Source organism: Physeter macrocephalus, unplaced genomic scaffold, assembly GCF_002837175.3.
Source record: "Physeter macrocephalus isolate SW-GA unplaced genomic scaffold, ASM283717v5 random_563, whole genome shotgun sequence".
NCBI lineage: Eukaryota > Metazoa > Chordata > Mammalia > Artiodactyla > Physeteridae > Physeter > Physeter macrocephalus.
Window position 1 is genome coordinate 28,567 of NW_021145846.1, and position 16,254 is coordinate 44,820.

The 16,254-nt window shown below is 51.6% G+C and overlaps 1 protein-coding gene across 1 annotated transcript; it reads right to left on the reverse strand.

The window, feature by feature from the left end:
* Positions 1–2,013: 2,013 nt before the first annotated feature.
* UPB1 (beta-ureidopropionase 1) lies at positions 2,014–15,410 on the reverse strand (the record flags this gene model as incomplete). Its single annotated transcript, XM_028485788.1, has 7 exons — positions 2,014–2,097; positions 3,749–3,903; positions 5,287–5,329; positions 6,241–6,322; positions 10,182–10,351; positions 11,949–12,110; positions 15,316–15,410. Coding segments are annotated over 7 exons (791 nt in total), but the record flags the coding sequence as incomplete, so codon positions are not given.
* Between the last annotated feature and the right edge of the window lie 844 nt (positions 15,411–16,254).

The window sequence follows — 16,254 nt, forward strand, 5'->3', positions numbered from 1 at the left end:
TAACAACTGCGCCACCAGGGAAGCCCCTGTGACTCAGACTTGATAGGTTTTGTATTTCTAGGTATTCGTCCATTTCATCTAGGGTATCCAATTTGTTGGTGTACAATTATGTTGGTTCGCAACCTCAGGAGTTCCCCTGGTGAAATTTAAAACTGGCCCCTGCTCTTGGAGGGCAAGAAGAGACCAAAGAAAGAAGCAGCCACTCCAGATTGGCAGGTGGCAATTTTAATAAAAGGACTTACATAGGAAGCTTGTCTTGGGCGGCCGCAAGATGAGTAGATCTCTGCCACCTGCCTGTCAGAATCTTAAGAGTTTACACAGATACCTTAATGGGGTTTAGTCACTAATACAGTCCAGATAGGCTCAATAACACACCACTCTCTCAAGGCTGCATCACCGATGTCGCTCCTAATGTAGGAACAGTGGACAGAATGGACATTCCAAGGACACGGAAGAGGGTAAGAGCCTCCAGTTGCCCAGCTCCAGCTCACAGCTCATCAGTGCCTTTAAATCCAATCGAATTAGAGAAGAATTCCAGGAATCCTAGAACCAACACAGAAGACTCATCCTTGAGTCTGTTCCTCTAGAAACAGTTCCAATATCAGAACCTATATCAGTCGGGGTCCACCAAAGAAAGAGAAACAGGGGAATTTCCTGGTGGTCCAGTGGTTAGGACTCTGAGCTTTCACTGCCGAGGGCGCGGGTTCAGTCCCTGGTCAGGGAACTAAGATCCCGCAAGCCATGAGGCATGGCCAAAAAAGACAAAAAAGAAGCAGAAACGGTAGGATACATATTAAGGAATTCATTGCAAGGAATTGATTTCAGTGACTGTGGGGTCTGGATGGACAAGCCTGAAATCTGGAGAGCAGTCTGTCAGGAAGGGCAGACTGGAGTGCTCGGGCCTGGGCTGAGGCTGCTGTACACATGCGAATCCCTTCCTCATCCGGGAACCTCAGCCCTGCACTCAGGGCCTTTTGACGGATTAAATCAGGCCTACCCAGATTATCTAGGATAATCTCACTTGCTTGGTTAACTGGCTATGGGCTTTAACCACATTGTCTAAATAGCTTCACAGCAACACCCAGATTAGCGTCTGATTCAATAAGTGGAGACGATAGCCAAGATGACTCTTCCAATGACTTTCCCCCTGCCCGCAGCCACAAGGCGCCTCAGTGACTCTGGTCAGCCTTACCTCCCTCTAGCGCATACACTCCCACGCTGACCCTCGAATTACTGCCAGTCTAAACGGAGAAGCGGAGAAATTCAGGACTGGGGCCTCCCACCTGTGTAACTTCAAACCAACCTGCACAATGGGTGCCTGGGAATGTCTTTATTTATTTTTAAAAATATTTATTTATTTATTTTGGCTGTGCCGGGTCTTCATTGTGGCACACGGGATCTTTTTAGTTACAGCATGTGGGCCTCTTAGTTGCAGCATGCATGTGGGATCTAGTTCCCCGACCAGGAATTGAACCCAGGCCCCCTGCATTGGCAGCCTGGAGCCTTATCCACTGTGCCACCAGGGAAGTCCGTCCATAGCTTTCTGACTCCAGATTTCAGTGTTGTAATTACAGATTACCAGGAAGAAACTGGATTTACCCAGTTGCAGCATGCATGTGGGATCTAGTTCCCCGACCAGGAATTGAACCCGGGCCCCCTGCATTGGGAGTCTTAGCCACAGGACCACCAGGGAAGTCCCTGGGATTGTCTTTAATTGAATTTCTAAAATTCACTTAACAAAGTTTAATCATTTCAAAGTGAACAATTCAGTGGATTTGGTACATTCACAATGTTGTATAGCCATCATCTCTATCCAGTCCCAAAACATTTTCATCAGCACAGAAGGAAACCTGGTACTCATTCGACCCTCCCCAGCCAAGCACTTTAAAACCAATCTGGGCAGCAGTGCTATCAGGGCATCAAGCAGGGAGAATTTGGACACTAGAGCCTGGAGCCCTGGCTGATCTGCTGTGGGCAGAGGTGCCCTCCTTGGTGGGCAGCGAATGAATCCTGCTACTCTTTCACAATCTTGGGGCTGTAGTTGGGTTGGACAGCTTCAGCAAGCTCCCGTGCGTACATCTCGTATCTGCCTGTCATCTGAAAGCGAAACACAGACTTTAGAGGTTCCCGTTTCATAACCGCCCTCATTTGCTCGCCACCACCTGCTGCCACTGGAGGGCAGCCATGGGACAGAAATGCGTTAGGAAGGCTGGTAGACAGGACAGTCTCAGAGTATAATATAGAGGCACAACCCCCGTGTAACCTTTTGGCAACGATTCGGGGCTGTGGCGAAGATCACGGATGCCGGTGATGACTCACACCCCCTAGCCCCTCCTGCTGAAAGACCTCTGTGATCTTCTGCCAGAAGGTGTTGTGGCTCCAAGGCAGGAGGGAGGAGGGCTTGACCTGCTCCCGGTCACGAGCCAGGAGTGGAGCTGCCGGGATTCGCACCCTGGTCCCCTGGCTCTGGAGGCCCATCCATTCCACATGGCATCTCATCGTGGACACAGACAGAGGCTGGGAGAGGCTGGGGGTGGGGCCGGAAAGCCCACCCAGGGTGCTCACACCCCAGCATTCCCTCCCTCCCTCCTTTCCAAAGCCTTGACGGGAACTCATGCCCATCACCATAGCTTGGAAAGGCTTCTGCTTTCAAAAAGTTACTAATGAGAAACCATTCTGTTTATTGGTTCCAACTTCTAATTTGTGTGGAATCCTGCATTAATCTAAGCTTCCGGACGAGGAGAGATAGGCCAGGAGACTTTCATGTGGGCAGTGCCTTCTCTGTCCAATAAGAACCTGGGACTCAGGAAACATGCCCAAGGACCCACCCTCACATAAACAGGGGAGTCAGGCCTAAAGCCCATGTCTGGCTGGATCCAAAGTCCTGGTCCCTCCCAGACATTCTGGGCAAAGTCATTCTGTCCTGACAATGCAATGTTCGTTTGTGTGTATGATTTTCTTTCTTTGTTTTAAAAAATTTAATTTTTTATACAGTATGTTCTTATTAGTTATCTATTTTATACATATTAATGTATATATGTCAATCCCAATCTCCCAATTCATCCCACCCCCGCCCCCGCCCACCCCCGCCACTTTCTCACCTTGGTGTGCATACATTTGTACTCTACATCTGATGATTTTCTTATAAGTGGGTGCAGAGTTGGTGGAAATACTGCTAGACACTAACACAGCAAACTCCATCTGTGTCCTTGATGAGATGCCATATTTTGGGGGGGTCCCAGGCTGCAAGCACCCTATCCCAGGAGGTGGGCACTTAACACTCCTGTGGTGTCACAGGGTATTGGTCTCCAAGGCCACCTGGGGCCTTCGAGTTCAGCCTCTTGTTTTACAAATGGAAGTACTAAGGCCAGGAGCAGAAGGGGCTTGCAAGGCAGTGGCAGAGCCAGACATGCACATTCACCTTGCGATAAGTGCAAATGCCTGGAAAGGAAAAAAGGATTAGTGAGGCCAATCCACTCTATTCTCTGGACAAATGAAATTGAGATTAATTTGCTTGAAGGTGCCCAGAATCTAAATCAGATGAGCAGAGAATTTATTGAGGCCTGCTGCCTGGGCATCGTTTGACCCAGTGCTTCCTCCCCTGAGCACCGGCCCTGGCGTTCAAGGAGGTAGACACTGGGCCTTCTGTTCAACTCACGCGGCTGTCCCTGAGGCCCCCAGCAGCTGCGGTTCCCAGGGCTGGGGGCAGGACAGGCCCACGCAGAGGAGCAGGGGACTCAGGACCCACCTTGAAGCCCCAGATGTCATTCACCTGCCGGCAGAGGTTGAGGTCGAGCTCAGTGACCAGCAGCCCATCCCGGTTGCGGGAGAGCCCGGGGGTGCGGCTGCCATCAGGGGCCGCCACGTAGCTTGAGCCATAAAAGTAGCCGAAGTCCCGGTGAGCTGTGAAGGAGCAAAGGCAAGGCCCCCATGAGCTCAGGCAGACGTGGGTGGACTCTGCAGTGGGACGGATGCACCAAGAGACTCCCAGGACAAAGGGTCCCCACCTCCCTCCCCAGTGGTGGCCAAGGTCCCAAGGACCTGCCTCCCTCCTTGGACCTGGAAGCCCGGCAAGTGGCTGCATGTTACTCTCAGCACCCTCACCTCTGCCCCGGGAACCTTTTACAGGTGACCCTAGTAGAGGTATTGGTCTCCGGCTCCAGCATCAGCCACCATAGCCCAAGGGAGTTGCAGGGCTTTGCAGGGCTTCCCGTGGTGGCCCCGCACAGTGAGTTGGCAGCTCTGCCCTTGTCAGCCATGCCAGCTGTGTCACCCTCACCCTCCCTCCATGCCTCGGTCCCCTCACCAGTAAAGCAGGGTAACAGCCACCCTGAAGGTGCATAGGGAGCATGTGGGCACAGTGCAGGGCCCAGCTGCCCTCACTTTCCTGCAGGGAACTAAGTGGGACTAGAGACTCAGGAGGTCTCCAAGGCCTCACGTTGCGGGGGATATGGAGCCCTTTCAGGAAATGCTTTTCTGGGAGACAGACCCCCTCAGCACCCCCTGCTTCCCAGGGCGGGAACCATGAGCGAGTTCAGACACCTCCTTGGTGAGGGGGCAGCCCCCCTCCCACATTCCAGGCCAGAGAGGTGAGGCGGGGGGGATGGCAGATTCCTAGCAGAGGTGAGGTGAGACCTGCCCTCAGATCAAAACAAGCTGTGGGGCTTCCCTGGTGGCGCAGTGGTTTAGAGTCCGCCTGCCGATGCAGGGGACGCGGGTTCGTGCCCCGGTCCAGGAAGATCCCACATGCCGCGGAGCGGCTAGGCCCGTGAGCCATGGCCACTGAGCCTGCGTGTCCGGAGCCTGTGCTCCGCAACGGGAGAGGCCACAACAGTGAGAGGCCTGCGTACCGCAAAAAAAAAACCCCAAAAAGACAAACAAACAAAAAAACAAGCTGTGGATTCTAGGAACCCAAGGCAGCCATGCTGGGCTCTGGGGCATTTGTACAGCTGGGGAGTGAGGGGTGTGGACAAGGAGAAAGGGAGGGAGGAGTGAGGTCTGCGGGGTGGATGATGCACCCCTATTTCAGGGCGTTCACAAAGGGTTCCCCCACACCTCAGTCCATCTTCACCCTAGTCCCGGGGGAGGGATGGAGTCTGATCCTATCTCTACTCCATCCTCATCCGGGGAATGAGGTGGTCACAGGCCCAGGACTGCCGATCCACATGGGGACACAGCTGTGCAGACACAGTCTGTGGGGTAGACCCTGCCCAGAAGCGGCAGATGGGGAAGGAACAGTGAGGCCCACCCCTCATATGCAGTCCCACGGAAAGTCACGGGACATACCTTTCTTGCCATCCCCAGAGGTGAACTCATTCGGAAAGAACTCCTGGGAAATAAAACCAAGGTAAGACACACCTATAGGGGGCGCTGCTGGGTTGTTCATCAACGTCAGGCTGGGGTGAGGGAGTTACGAGTTAAAGTGATGTGGACCAGCCTGAACTTAACCGTCCCTGCTGAGTCCCAGCCCCAGGCCAGCAGGTGGCTAGCGGGGCATCTGACCAGCCAGGGGAAGACCCGGATTTTGCCATCTGATGGGAGAAGAGAAAGTCATTGCAGAGAGTGGTTCCCAGGGCCATGGAGGGCATCTGAGGCTTGCCTGCTGGAGTCATAAAGCCCAGCCTGGGGTCTGCGAAGGCAGCAGCGGGGGGTGTCTGCTCGTGGCTCTCAATATCTTCCAGAAGCCTAATGGAAACTGCGCATCCAGCAGGGACAGGGATACACGGGCTAATTAAAACACCGAGTTTCTTTACATTGTCAGAAGTTAGACCGACTTAGTGTTCTCTCAGACTGATCAGATGCTCTGATTAGAGTTTGACATCTGATTAGTAAGAATGAGGAAGAGGATTTGTTTTGCAATAAATACATGGTGTTTGTAGTCAGAATCCTTTGGTGCATGAGGTCAAAGGTGGGTGGGGAGAAATTGGGTACTTGGCGGTACTGAGGTGACAGCCTTTCAAAATGGTTTCAGCTAAAGACAAAACAGACAAAAACAGGGGAGGGACAGTGCTTTCTTTCAAAGTGACAGAAGCCAGTCTGCCCCCTGCTGGGACCCTAGCATGTGGGGTGTGTCTGCATGCAGAGAGGAGGTGTAACACCAGGTGTCCCCAGCAGGGCCACAGCAACAGCAGTTCTTTCCCTTGTGGCTTTTGCTGCTCTGAAGAGGCTGGGCCCCGCTGGCAGGCAGGTTTCGCAGCAGCTGCAGGAGGGCTCCCTGGAGGCCAGGCCTCGGGCACTTACCTCGCCTACCCGGTTGATGGCGCAGGTGAAGCAGTGATTGGCGATGGCTGCGTTTCTGGCCTCGATTGGCCACAGGGACTCACTGTGAGAGCGGAAGGAAAGGAACCAGGTTGCCGACTTCCCAGCTAGTCTCAGAGGATGCTTGGCCCCGAGCTGCAGCCCGGGTGCCAGCCTTCCAGGCCTGCGGTGGGGATGGCCAGGGAGACTCACTGCGTCCGTGGGTGACCCCAAACCCACAAACAGGCCAGCTCGTCCCCGGCTCAAGCCAAAGCGGCCTTTTGGAGAGGGCCCAACGCAGCAGAAGCAGCCCTGGATCAAAGCCTCACCCTGACTCAGTTTCCTTTTCTGAAACTTCCTCAGAGACCATGCAGATGAAGCTTCTGGGGGCGGGGTGGGAGTGGGAGGCTGTGTGGCAGGAACCCCTTAACCGCTGCTTCTCACTCGTTCCCTCCTCCCAGGTGGGGGTCAGGAACCCACCTCCCAGGCTGGTACATGTCAGAAGGGAGCTGGGGCCCTGATGGCTTGTGTGTAACGTGTCCCCCAATCCCTACCCTTCTGTGCTGCCTTGCAAAGCAGTCTCTACAGGGGGAGATTTCAGGCCTAGCAAACAGAGTACACCTGAAAGGAATTTAGGTTGTAGGTGGGCATCGCCTCCCCTGTGCTGGCCCCATCTCCCTCTTCTGAACCCTGCCTGAGTCTCGCAGCCGAGGCCCCCTGGTTCTCCTACGGGCCTGGGAAGGAGTCATCCCACAGGCACAGCTAAGCTGCAAGCCTCCCTCAGTCCAGCACCTGCGAAGGGGGGACGGGGTGGGAAACTTCGCCCCAACCAGACAGGTCCTTCCCCAGCCCACCAAAGAAAATGTGCCGCGGGATTCAGTTGGCCTCCTTGTCACTAATTATCTGTCTGAGGAGCAAGGTGATTAGGATTCTGAACAGACAGATGTAGTGCCCACTTAGAAACGCTGAGGGACTGGGAACGGGATGCCCTGGAATCTTCCTTCCTGTCAGCATGCAACTGGTTTAAACCAGAGAGGAGGTGGAAGGGGTGGGTGGGTGCTTGTCACAAGCCTAATTCTCAGGAGGATTCACGAGTCTGGAAGAAAAAAAATCACAGTCTTGATTGAGGGGACTCATTTTGCCACTTTTCTCCCCCCTCCAGCTGCTAAGCCGAGCTGCCAAAACTTTTAAGAAAGGATTTTTACAGAAACACACCCGTCAATGACATTTTCGGGAATTAAACACAGTTGCAGAGCGAGTGCCATAAAACATCGTTCTTGCAGTTCTCCAGGGAGGGTGCAGAGTGCAGGACTCAAACCCACAGCTGGCAATAAAACAGAGGCTCTCAAAACAAGCAAGGGAAAGGAAGCCGGAGGTTGGTGAGAGCCGGGGCGTGCGGGAATCGTGGAGAGCCCGGCGGGGGTATGGGGACATCTGCCACTTTCCCAGCGTGGTGTACACAAGCCCCTAAAAATAATCACAGTGGTAAGGGGAAAGGCATCGAGGGGTGGGGATGGTGGCTTTCCTATTAACACACATACGTGGTAGAAATCCTTGACCACACGGGCTGCACGGTTTGTCAGGATGACTCAGTTCATCAAAAAGCACTTTGCCTCCATTGGGTGCTTGGAACTGTGGGACCCACTAATGAGGATACCCTTCCAATCTGTGCATGTGCACGCAATCTGTGCATGTGCACGTGTGTGTGTGTGTGTGTGTGTGTGTGTGTGTGTGTGTCTGGGGGGCTCTGATACAGGAGGTGGGAGATGCCGGAGAAGGGGATGGATGCTTCCAGAAGCTGTGAGCCGATGCTTGTGCACAGCTGGTGGGGATCTGCCTGGCATCGCGCTTGCCATCAATTCTACAAATAATCATTCAGTATTTTAAGAAACTCAGAGTTGCACCATCCTAGCGAACCACCTGTTGTAATTTTCCCACACTCTACGACCATCCTCAGTCTTTGCAGAGTTCTGATCCCAGCCTGGAAACATCTTTTTGCTCACAGGCTTTCATCATGATGCTGCAGTACCTTCATGAAGATTTTAGTGGCTGTATGATAACCCATGGAAGAGATGGGCTGGCGTTGACCTGACTCTGACCTCTCTCTCCCTTCCAGCTTTTCTTGTAATCAATCATGCTGCCATGAGCATCTTCAGGCAGGCAGCCTTCCCCTCCTCTCTCAGATGCGTCCTCAGGCTACGGTTCTCAGACTTTAATTATCTGGTCAAGGTGTGGACACTGTGGGAACTTGTGAGACATACTGCTTCTGAAAGACCTGTCAGAGTTTTAACTGCCAGCAGAACCACATCCTTGGAGGGCACCAGTTGGACCACTGTTGGCCAAGGAAGGAAGATCGATAACTTTTAATAAGCCGAGGACACGTGTGTATTACGTTGAGGTGCTTCTGTTTGCTTAATTGGGGCTGATAAAAGCCTGGGGGTGCTTGGTTGGAGAAGTGACCACATCTGATTCCAGGCCACAGGTGTGCCCAGTCCGGCCTGACAGCAGCTGTACCCGGTGGGGCACTGGCTTCAGGATCCTCCAGGGACCCCTTTGGGGAGATGGAGCTTGCTGGATGTCTTACACATGGCCGGCAGGAGGGGCTGCTCTAGAGCCCAGAGGTTCTGCCCAGGCTTGGTGGCCCGACGACCAGGAATCACCCTTTGTCGCAACTGCCAACGGACGTTGCCATAGTGGCCACGCTGCCAGGAGGCCCCCAGAGATTCTCTGAGGGGAGATCCAAGACTCGAGTGTTCCCTTCTGCCCGACAGTGCCCCCCTAGACTCAGACAAGATGGGGTGCATGGATGGGGCGGCAGGTCTGGGGTAGCAGAGGGGGGTCTGCGTTCTGTGAGGGACCTGCTGTGCAGATCAGAACACTGAGGGAAGTCACGCTGTGGAGGGGGCATCACGCTCAAGAGAAAGGTAAAGTGAATGTCACACCCTGACTTTTAGAAGAAATTCGACTGAAATTTCATGGAGAGCGAGGACAAGTATGACAGGTGGGCTGACAGGGAACTCAAGGTTGCCCCCCAGAACTCCCCCAGCTGACCCCACGAGGGGACCTGGACTCCCCCTCCGGGCCCTGCCCCAATGACAGAGAGTGAAAGCCAGCACCTCCCGACCCAGGAATGCTACTTTGGAGGAAATGAGCTGGGGAGAGAGGTATTTGCACACAAATTCCTAGAGCTTTGGTACTTGTTGATGATGCAAAGCTGGAAACCACCCAGAAGCTCAGCCGTTGCGGAGAGAGAAGCAGTGGAAGTGCAGTCGTGCTGGGTCATCTCAGCCGCTTGCTCTTATTCAGTGAGGGGCCCGGGGCTTGCCCAGGAGCTCAGGGTTGCCAGGCCCACCCTCTACCCTGGTCACAACAGCTTCATCTACTCAGGGGTGAGGTTAACACCCAAACACGGGTTCTGTGTTATCAGAAGGAAACACTTGGTTGGCTAAAAACAAGTTTCAGAGCCACCTGACTGATGTCTTAAGGACCCTCTCAGCTCTGACCCATCGTCTGCTCCTTCCCTCATCCGGGTGTCTGCCCTCCGTGCTCCGGACTCTGCAGACAGGAGACTTAGGACTCCTCATTTGTCACCCCACCTCCCAACCCCCCAGGAACACAGCTGTGACAGGAGGGGGAGCTGAAGCTGGCCAGGTACCTCCGATGCTCCAGACCCCTTAGAAGGGGAGCTTTTCTGAATCCTGTCAGCGATGGGGGAGATTATTATTACCTGAGACACCATCGTAGCCAAGGATGGTATTTTACAGCACAGCACAGCTCTTTAGGAGGGATTGTAATTGACACTTGGAGTATTTTTTCACGGAAAAGTTGGCACATCCCAGGGTTCAGACGACCTAGTGGTCGCACCTGCCTGCTGTTTCCCAAACCTGCCTCCGCGCCCTGCAGCCTGCCCCCAGAACCCTCCCAAGTCCCTTGTGCCAAGTGACCTGAGCGCTCCGATAGTGGCCGAGGGGTTGAAGATGACCTCAGCACCGTTGATGCTATACATGAGCCAGTTGAGGGGGTGATGCCGCCCGTAGCAAATGTTCACGGCGATCCTCCCGAACTGAGTCTGGAACACAGGGTGGCCCAGATTTCCCTCCATGTAGTATGTGGACTGGAAGACAAAGGGTCATGTATGGATGCCTCTGAGCTGTCAAGTTTCCCTTTCCTTAGACTTGACAGAAAAATGAAATGTTACCCATACTCCAAAAGGGATGCTCCTGGTATGACTCTACTTTAAGTTCCAAAATTTCAATCCACTTAAAAAAAAAACCCAAATCTGAAAACCTAGACACAATAACAGCAAGCTGACCCAAGGGGAAATCACCATGGCTTGAGCACTTACCCACAGTTTCTTTTGTGGCATGTTAAAAAGTCCCCAAAGCAACTTCCCACAGTATTTCAAAGATAAACTTGGTGAGGTTTCAATCATGGTACAACTAGAGGCTGAGGTGTGTGGTCAGTGTTAACACAAGTTGGTCAATGTCCTCACCAACCATCTGTTCCCATCGGAAGGGTAGAGCTGAAGGGACGGGGGCTCGTCCAGAGCAGCTCTTACCCTGCTTGGGGGGCACACCGTAGCCCAGTAGACACAGGACCTGCCCGGCTAACGAAGGCCAATATGAGACTAGAATCCCACTCTGAAAGTGCTCTTCTCCACAAAGCTCCCTGGGCACCCTGCCCGGGGTCAAGGACATCCCTGCATGGCAGGCAGGTGGGACACAGTCCTGCAAACCCCGCCTCTCCGTCTGCCCCCTTGGGGTGCTGGTCAGGGTCTCACACAGATCTGCTTCCTGCCTTTTGCCTCCTCCCATTAATTTCAAAATTTGTCAGAGTCGGGAAGCAACCAGGATGTGCACACAGGGTGGACGCCGGAGCAGATCCTGGTGTGTTGAGACAAGCCCGTCACTATCTGTGGGGAGCTAAAGATTAATCCCAGGGTAAACAGGTGAGGGGCATGTCTTCCCGTCCTCGCCTCCAGCTGTCACTGGGGAACGCTGGCTTCTTCTTTCTCCCCAGAGGGCCTTGGCTAGCTCTGCACATCCTTTCTCGTCTGCCTGACCAGACTGAGAGTGGCTGGGACCCCCACAATCAGGGAGGGCGGCGAAGGATGGGGATATCACATCCTGAACAACTGTACTTACTGCAGATCAAGTTCAGACTTCATATCTTAGGCATTAGGTGGAGTTCATTTCCCTGCTTCAAACATCCACCTCCCTCCACCTACACACCCATGATGGGCATTAGCTGATCAGAACAGCTCCCCTGACTTACAGCTTGATTATGGGCACCAAGCCCCAGCTAACACACCTGTGCACAGACACACATTCCTCGCTGTCACCTGACATGTGGACGTGGCTGACTCAGACCCCATGGGAGCCATGAACAAGGACCTCTCCCCACCAAACAAGAACTAGACTGTGACGGACGAGGAGCTCAGGGCCTGAAAGGGACCACGGGAATCATTTCACACTTGTGCACTATTGATTTTGGTTTTAATTTGTATACGACTTACTTCAAAGAAAAATTCCAGGAAGCCAAATCAGGTTATATTTTTAAAAAAATAGCCCTCTGCGCTAAAGGCGTTTGGGACTCACCGGGAGTCCCACTGCATCCCATCCACCTGTGTGTTGCAGTGCAGTGCAGGGAGGCCCCCAGCGCTGCTGCCACACCGTGCTGCAGCTGCGCTGGTCATCCGAGGGGCAGCTCACCTCATTGAAGTCGCCCACTCTGGGGATGTGGTTTTTCCTCGTCTTGCCCAGGACGGCTCCAGAGTTGGAGATCACCACGGCTGTGTTCCACAAGATGTCCCCATGCTCCATGTCTCGCTCCAGGATGGGGGACACCACCACCATGTCATGCTTCCTCGCCAGCTGGAAAAATGAGCATGGCACAGTCCTATTTTCAAATCAAGTGTCATACATTTTTATGGAAGAATCTAATGGTCCTCCTAGATAGTTAGACGGGGTTCTGAGCTCTCCCTGCATCTGTTCTTTGGAGACTAAATGCCAGTGTTCTCCTGACGCCCAAGCTTAGCTAAATAGGAACCAGCATCGTCCTTGTGCACTGTTGGTGGGAGTGTAAAAACGGTGCAGCTGCTGTGGAAAACAGTATGGCAATTCCTCAAAAATTAAAAACAGAACTACCGTATGACCCCATTATGCCACTTCTGGGTATATACCCAAAATAACTGAAATTAGTCTTTTTTCTCTTTCTGATGCAAGTGAGAATAATAACTATTTATTCATTCACTTTACCATTTACTATATGCCACGTTTGTGCTAATAGGTGAAATGCATTCTCTATTCTTAAGCAGTCTAAACTTAAATAATTCTAGTCAGAATTAAATCACTTGAAATTTCAATTAGCCTAGCAACCCTAATGAGAGGGTGTATGGATTATATCAGGATTTCTGAAATATTGAAAATAGCCCTGGGGACCTTTTTAGTGTGGATAAGGCTGATTTCCTAATTCTAAAGGGTGCACAGAGAGCTAAGTCTTTTGTTTTCCAGCCCTGTGAGCCCTATACAAAGATCACAGACCCTACAGTACAAATAAAATAAAAGCAAGACTTAATGCCACTTCCCATAGACCTTCAGATCCAGAGGCAATAACAAGACAAAACAAAAAAGAAGGTAACAAGCATTGACAAGGATGTGGGGAAACAGGAACCTTCATAAACTGCCAGTGGGAATGTAAATGATGCTGCGTTCCTGGCGGAGTTAAACACAGTTACCATAGGACCAGCAACCGTGCAGGAAAGTACATTTTCACACCGATGTTCTGAGCAGCACTATTCACAACAGCCAAAAGGTGGAAGCAACACAAGCATCTAAATAAATCGTGGTGTATACATGCAATGGAGTATTATTCAGCCTTAAAAAGGAAGGATATCCTGGCCTATGGATGACATGGCTGTCATCTCTGACATGGATGAAGCTGACGACGTTCTGCCAAGTGAAATCAGCCAGGCGCAAAAGGACAAACACTGCAGGAGTGCACTCATGTGAGGCATCTAAGCTAGGCAAATTCACAGAAACAAAGTGGAACGTCAGGCACCAGCAGCTGGGGGTGGAGGGGGTTGTTCCATGGGTGGAGGGTTTCAGATTTACAAGATGACAAATTTCTAGAGGTTTGCTTCACAACACTGTGAAGATACTTAACATGACTGACCAGTACACTTTAAAATGGTTAAGATGATTAATTTTATGTTATGTGTTTTTTACCATAATAACAAAGAAAAAAGGGATTTCCCTGGCGGTCCAGTGGTTAAGACTCTGCGCTTCCATGGCAGGGGGTGTGGGTTTGATCCCTGGTTGGGGAACTAGGATCCCACATGCCACGTGGCACAGCAAAATAAATAAATAAAATAAAATAAATTCTATGTCTCATCTATACAAAAAAAAAAACCCAGAACCAAACCAAACATAACTCTTGACACCAAATTCCTTTTGTCTCAAATAAGAAGTTCAGGATCTGGTGACCAGGATGAGCAGCCCCAGCTGGTCATCTGTCATCAGCTCTTACCAGCCCGTTGCTACTTCTGACCTTAATGACAGAACAGAGGGATGGCACAGCGGGCAGAAGGGGATGCTATGAGCCACGTGGGGGCAGCTGTGGTCCTGGGGCCCTCAATGCAGACAGGGGTCCCCTGGGACCAGCTCATCCCCATCCTCCCTTTGCTCTTCCTTCCTCCCACCCTGGTTCAGGCACGCCGTCTGCAATCACTTCCTGCCTCGTAGCACAGAATCAACAATCTGATGGCTGACAGAATTTTCCCTACAGCCTGAGAACAGGGATGTTTGGAATCACAACTCAGTATTGATAGAATCACTATGATTACAGTTCTGCTCCAAAAGCCCCTAAGTGTATGTAGAAAGTCTGAAATGGGAATTGGAGAAATGAAAGGAGTTATTTTTTTCGAGGTGAGAATAAGCATAAGTCACCATTCGTAACCTCTTGGAATGTCATTGGGGTTTTCTGGATGACCGCTTTATTAAGATACAATTCACGGAGCATAAAGTGCATTCTTTCAAAGTGTGCCAATCAGTGATTTTCAGTACATTCAGAGTTGTGCAACCAACACCACAAACTAACTTTAGAACATTTTCAACACCCCAAGTGGAAACCCTGTCCCCATGAGCAGTCACTCCCCATCCCCTCTCCCCACCCAGCCCCTGGCAACCACTAATCTGCTTTCTGCCTCCAAGCATTTGCCTATCCGGGACATTTCATATAAATGGGATCATAGAACAAGTATTATGAGGTTTTAATAAAGAAAAAGGAAGCCCAGTTTCTACACTGATGAGACGGGCCATGCAGAGATGCTTCCATAACTCAGGCGAACAGCAAGTGGGGTAGCAAAGCTCTGGACACAGACTCAACCTTGACCTCAGTCCCCGAGTGCCAGCGCCGCACTTGCCAGCTGCAGACCCTACTACGGGAGTCATCTCCAGGACGCCCTCCGTGGGCTGCAGCCCCCTCACTTAAAAAGCCATTAAGGGCCCTTCTGGCTCTGAAACTCTGATTTTAAGTGAAAGTACACTAGGGACTTCCCTGCTGGTGCAGTGGTTAAGAATCCGTTTGCCAGTGCAGGGGACATGGGTTCGATCCCTGGTCTGGGAAGATCCCACATGCCGCAGAGCAACTAAGCCCATGTGCCACAACTACTGAGCCTGTGCTCTAGAGCCCACGAGCCACAACTACAGAAGCCCAGGTTCCTAGAGCCTGTTCTCCGCAACAAGAGAAGCCACCGCAATGAGAAGCCCGTGCACCGCAACAAAGAGTAGCCCCCGCTCGCCACAACTAGAAAAATTCTGCGTGCAGCAACAAAGACCCAACACTGCCAAAAATAAATAAATAAATAAATTTATTTTAAAAAAAGAAAGTACACTAAAAAAAGGGGGGGAGGGGCAGTAAATAGTCTTATCTATTCTCACCTGGCAAAGCAAGAGCCAAATGGGTGCGTTTTCCAAGGAGAAGGGCCACCCCTGGCAGCTGCAGCGTCTCTTTGTGACCTGCCCGTGTTTGGCCGCTGCCAGAGGTTAGTTAACAGTTAAAGGTAGGTTAACATCCTACCTCTTGACAGAACTTGGTGGTGGGCCCGTCCTCCGCTGACTCGGCAAATTCCGTCCATGGAAGCTTCTCTCTCGTACAGAAAGCAAAGGGCATAGCTGTGGAGAGGAGAAAGGTCAGAATCACATGCAAGCTCATGGCCTCTGAGGCGGGGGGTCCTTGGCCTGGTGGGGGAGGGTTTCCACAGGAGACCCCAGCCCCAAGAGCCTTGGCCTGCCTTCTGAGGCCCATCCCTGGCTGTGGGGACGCCTCCCCTTTAGGCTTCATGGCAGAATAAGAGGCGAGGCCAAATGTCCTTCCTATGGTCTTAAAAACACTTGCAGCAGAAATCTGAACAGATACTTGCACACCCACGTTCACAGCAGCATGATTCACAACAGTCAAAAGATGGAAATGACCCAAGTGTCCATCAGTGGACAAATGGATTAACAAAATGTGGTCCATCCATTAGATGGAATGTTATTCAGCCTTAAAAAGGAAGTAAAGTTTGACACTTGCTACAACATGGGTGAACCTTGAAGATATTATGCGCATTGAAATAAGCCAGACACAGAAGGACAAGTGCTATATGGTTCCACTTACATGGGGGACCTAGTATAGGCACGTTCACAGAGACAGAAAGTAGATGGTGGGTGCCAGGGGCTGGGGGAGGGGAGAATGGGGAGATGTTGTTTAAGGGGGACAGAGTGTCAGTTTGGGAAGATGCAAAGGTTCTGGAGATGGATGGTGGCGATGGTTACACAATAATGTGAATGTACTTAATGCTACAGAACTGTGCACTTGAAAACGGTTAAAACGGTAAATTTTACGTTATGTCTATTTTACCACAATTTTAACAATACATATATATGTTAAAAATTTTTTGCAAAAGGTACAGCCAGAAACTGTTCCCAACCAGCAGATCCCGAGCTGCTGGCCAATCTGCTGGTTGGTTAAGAGCAC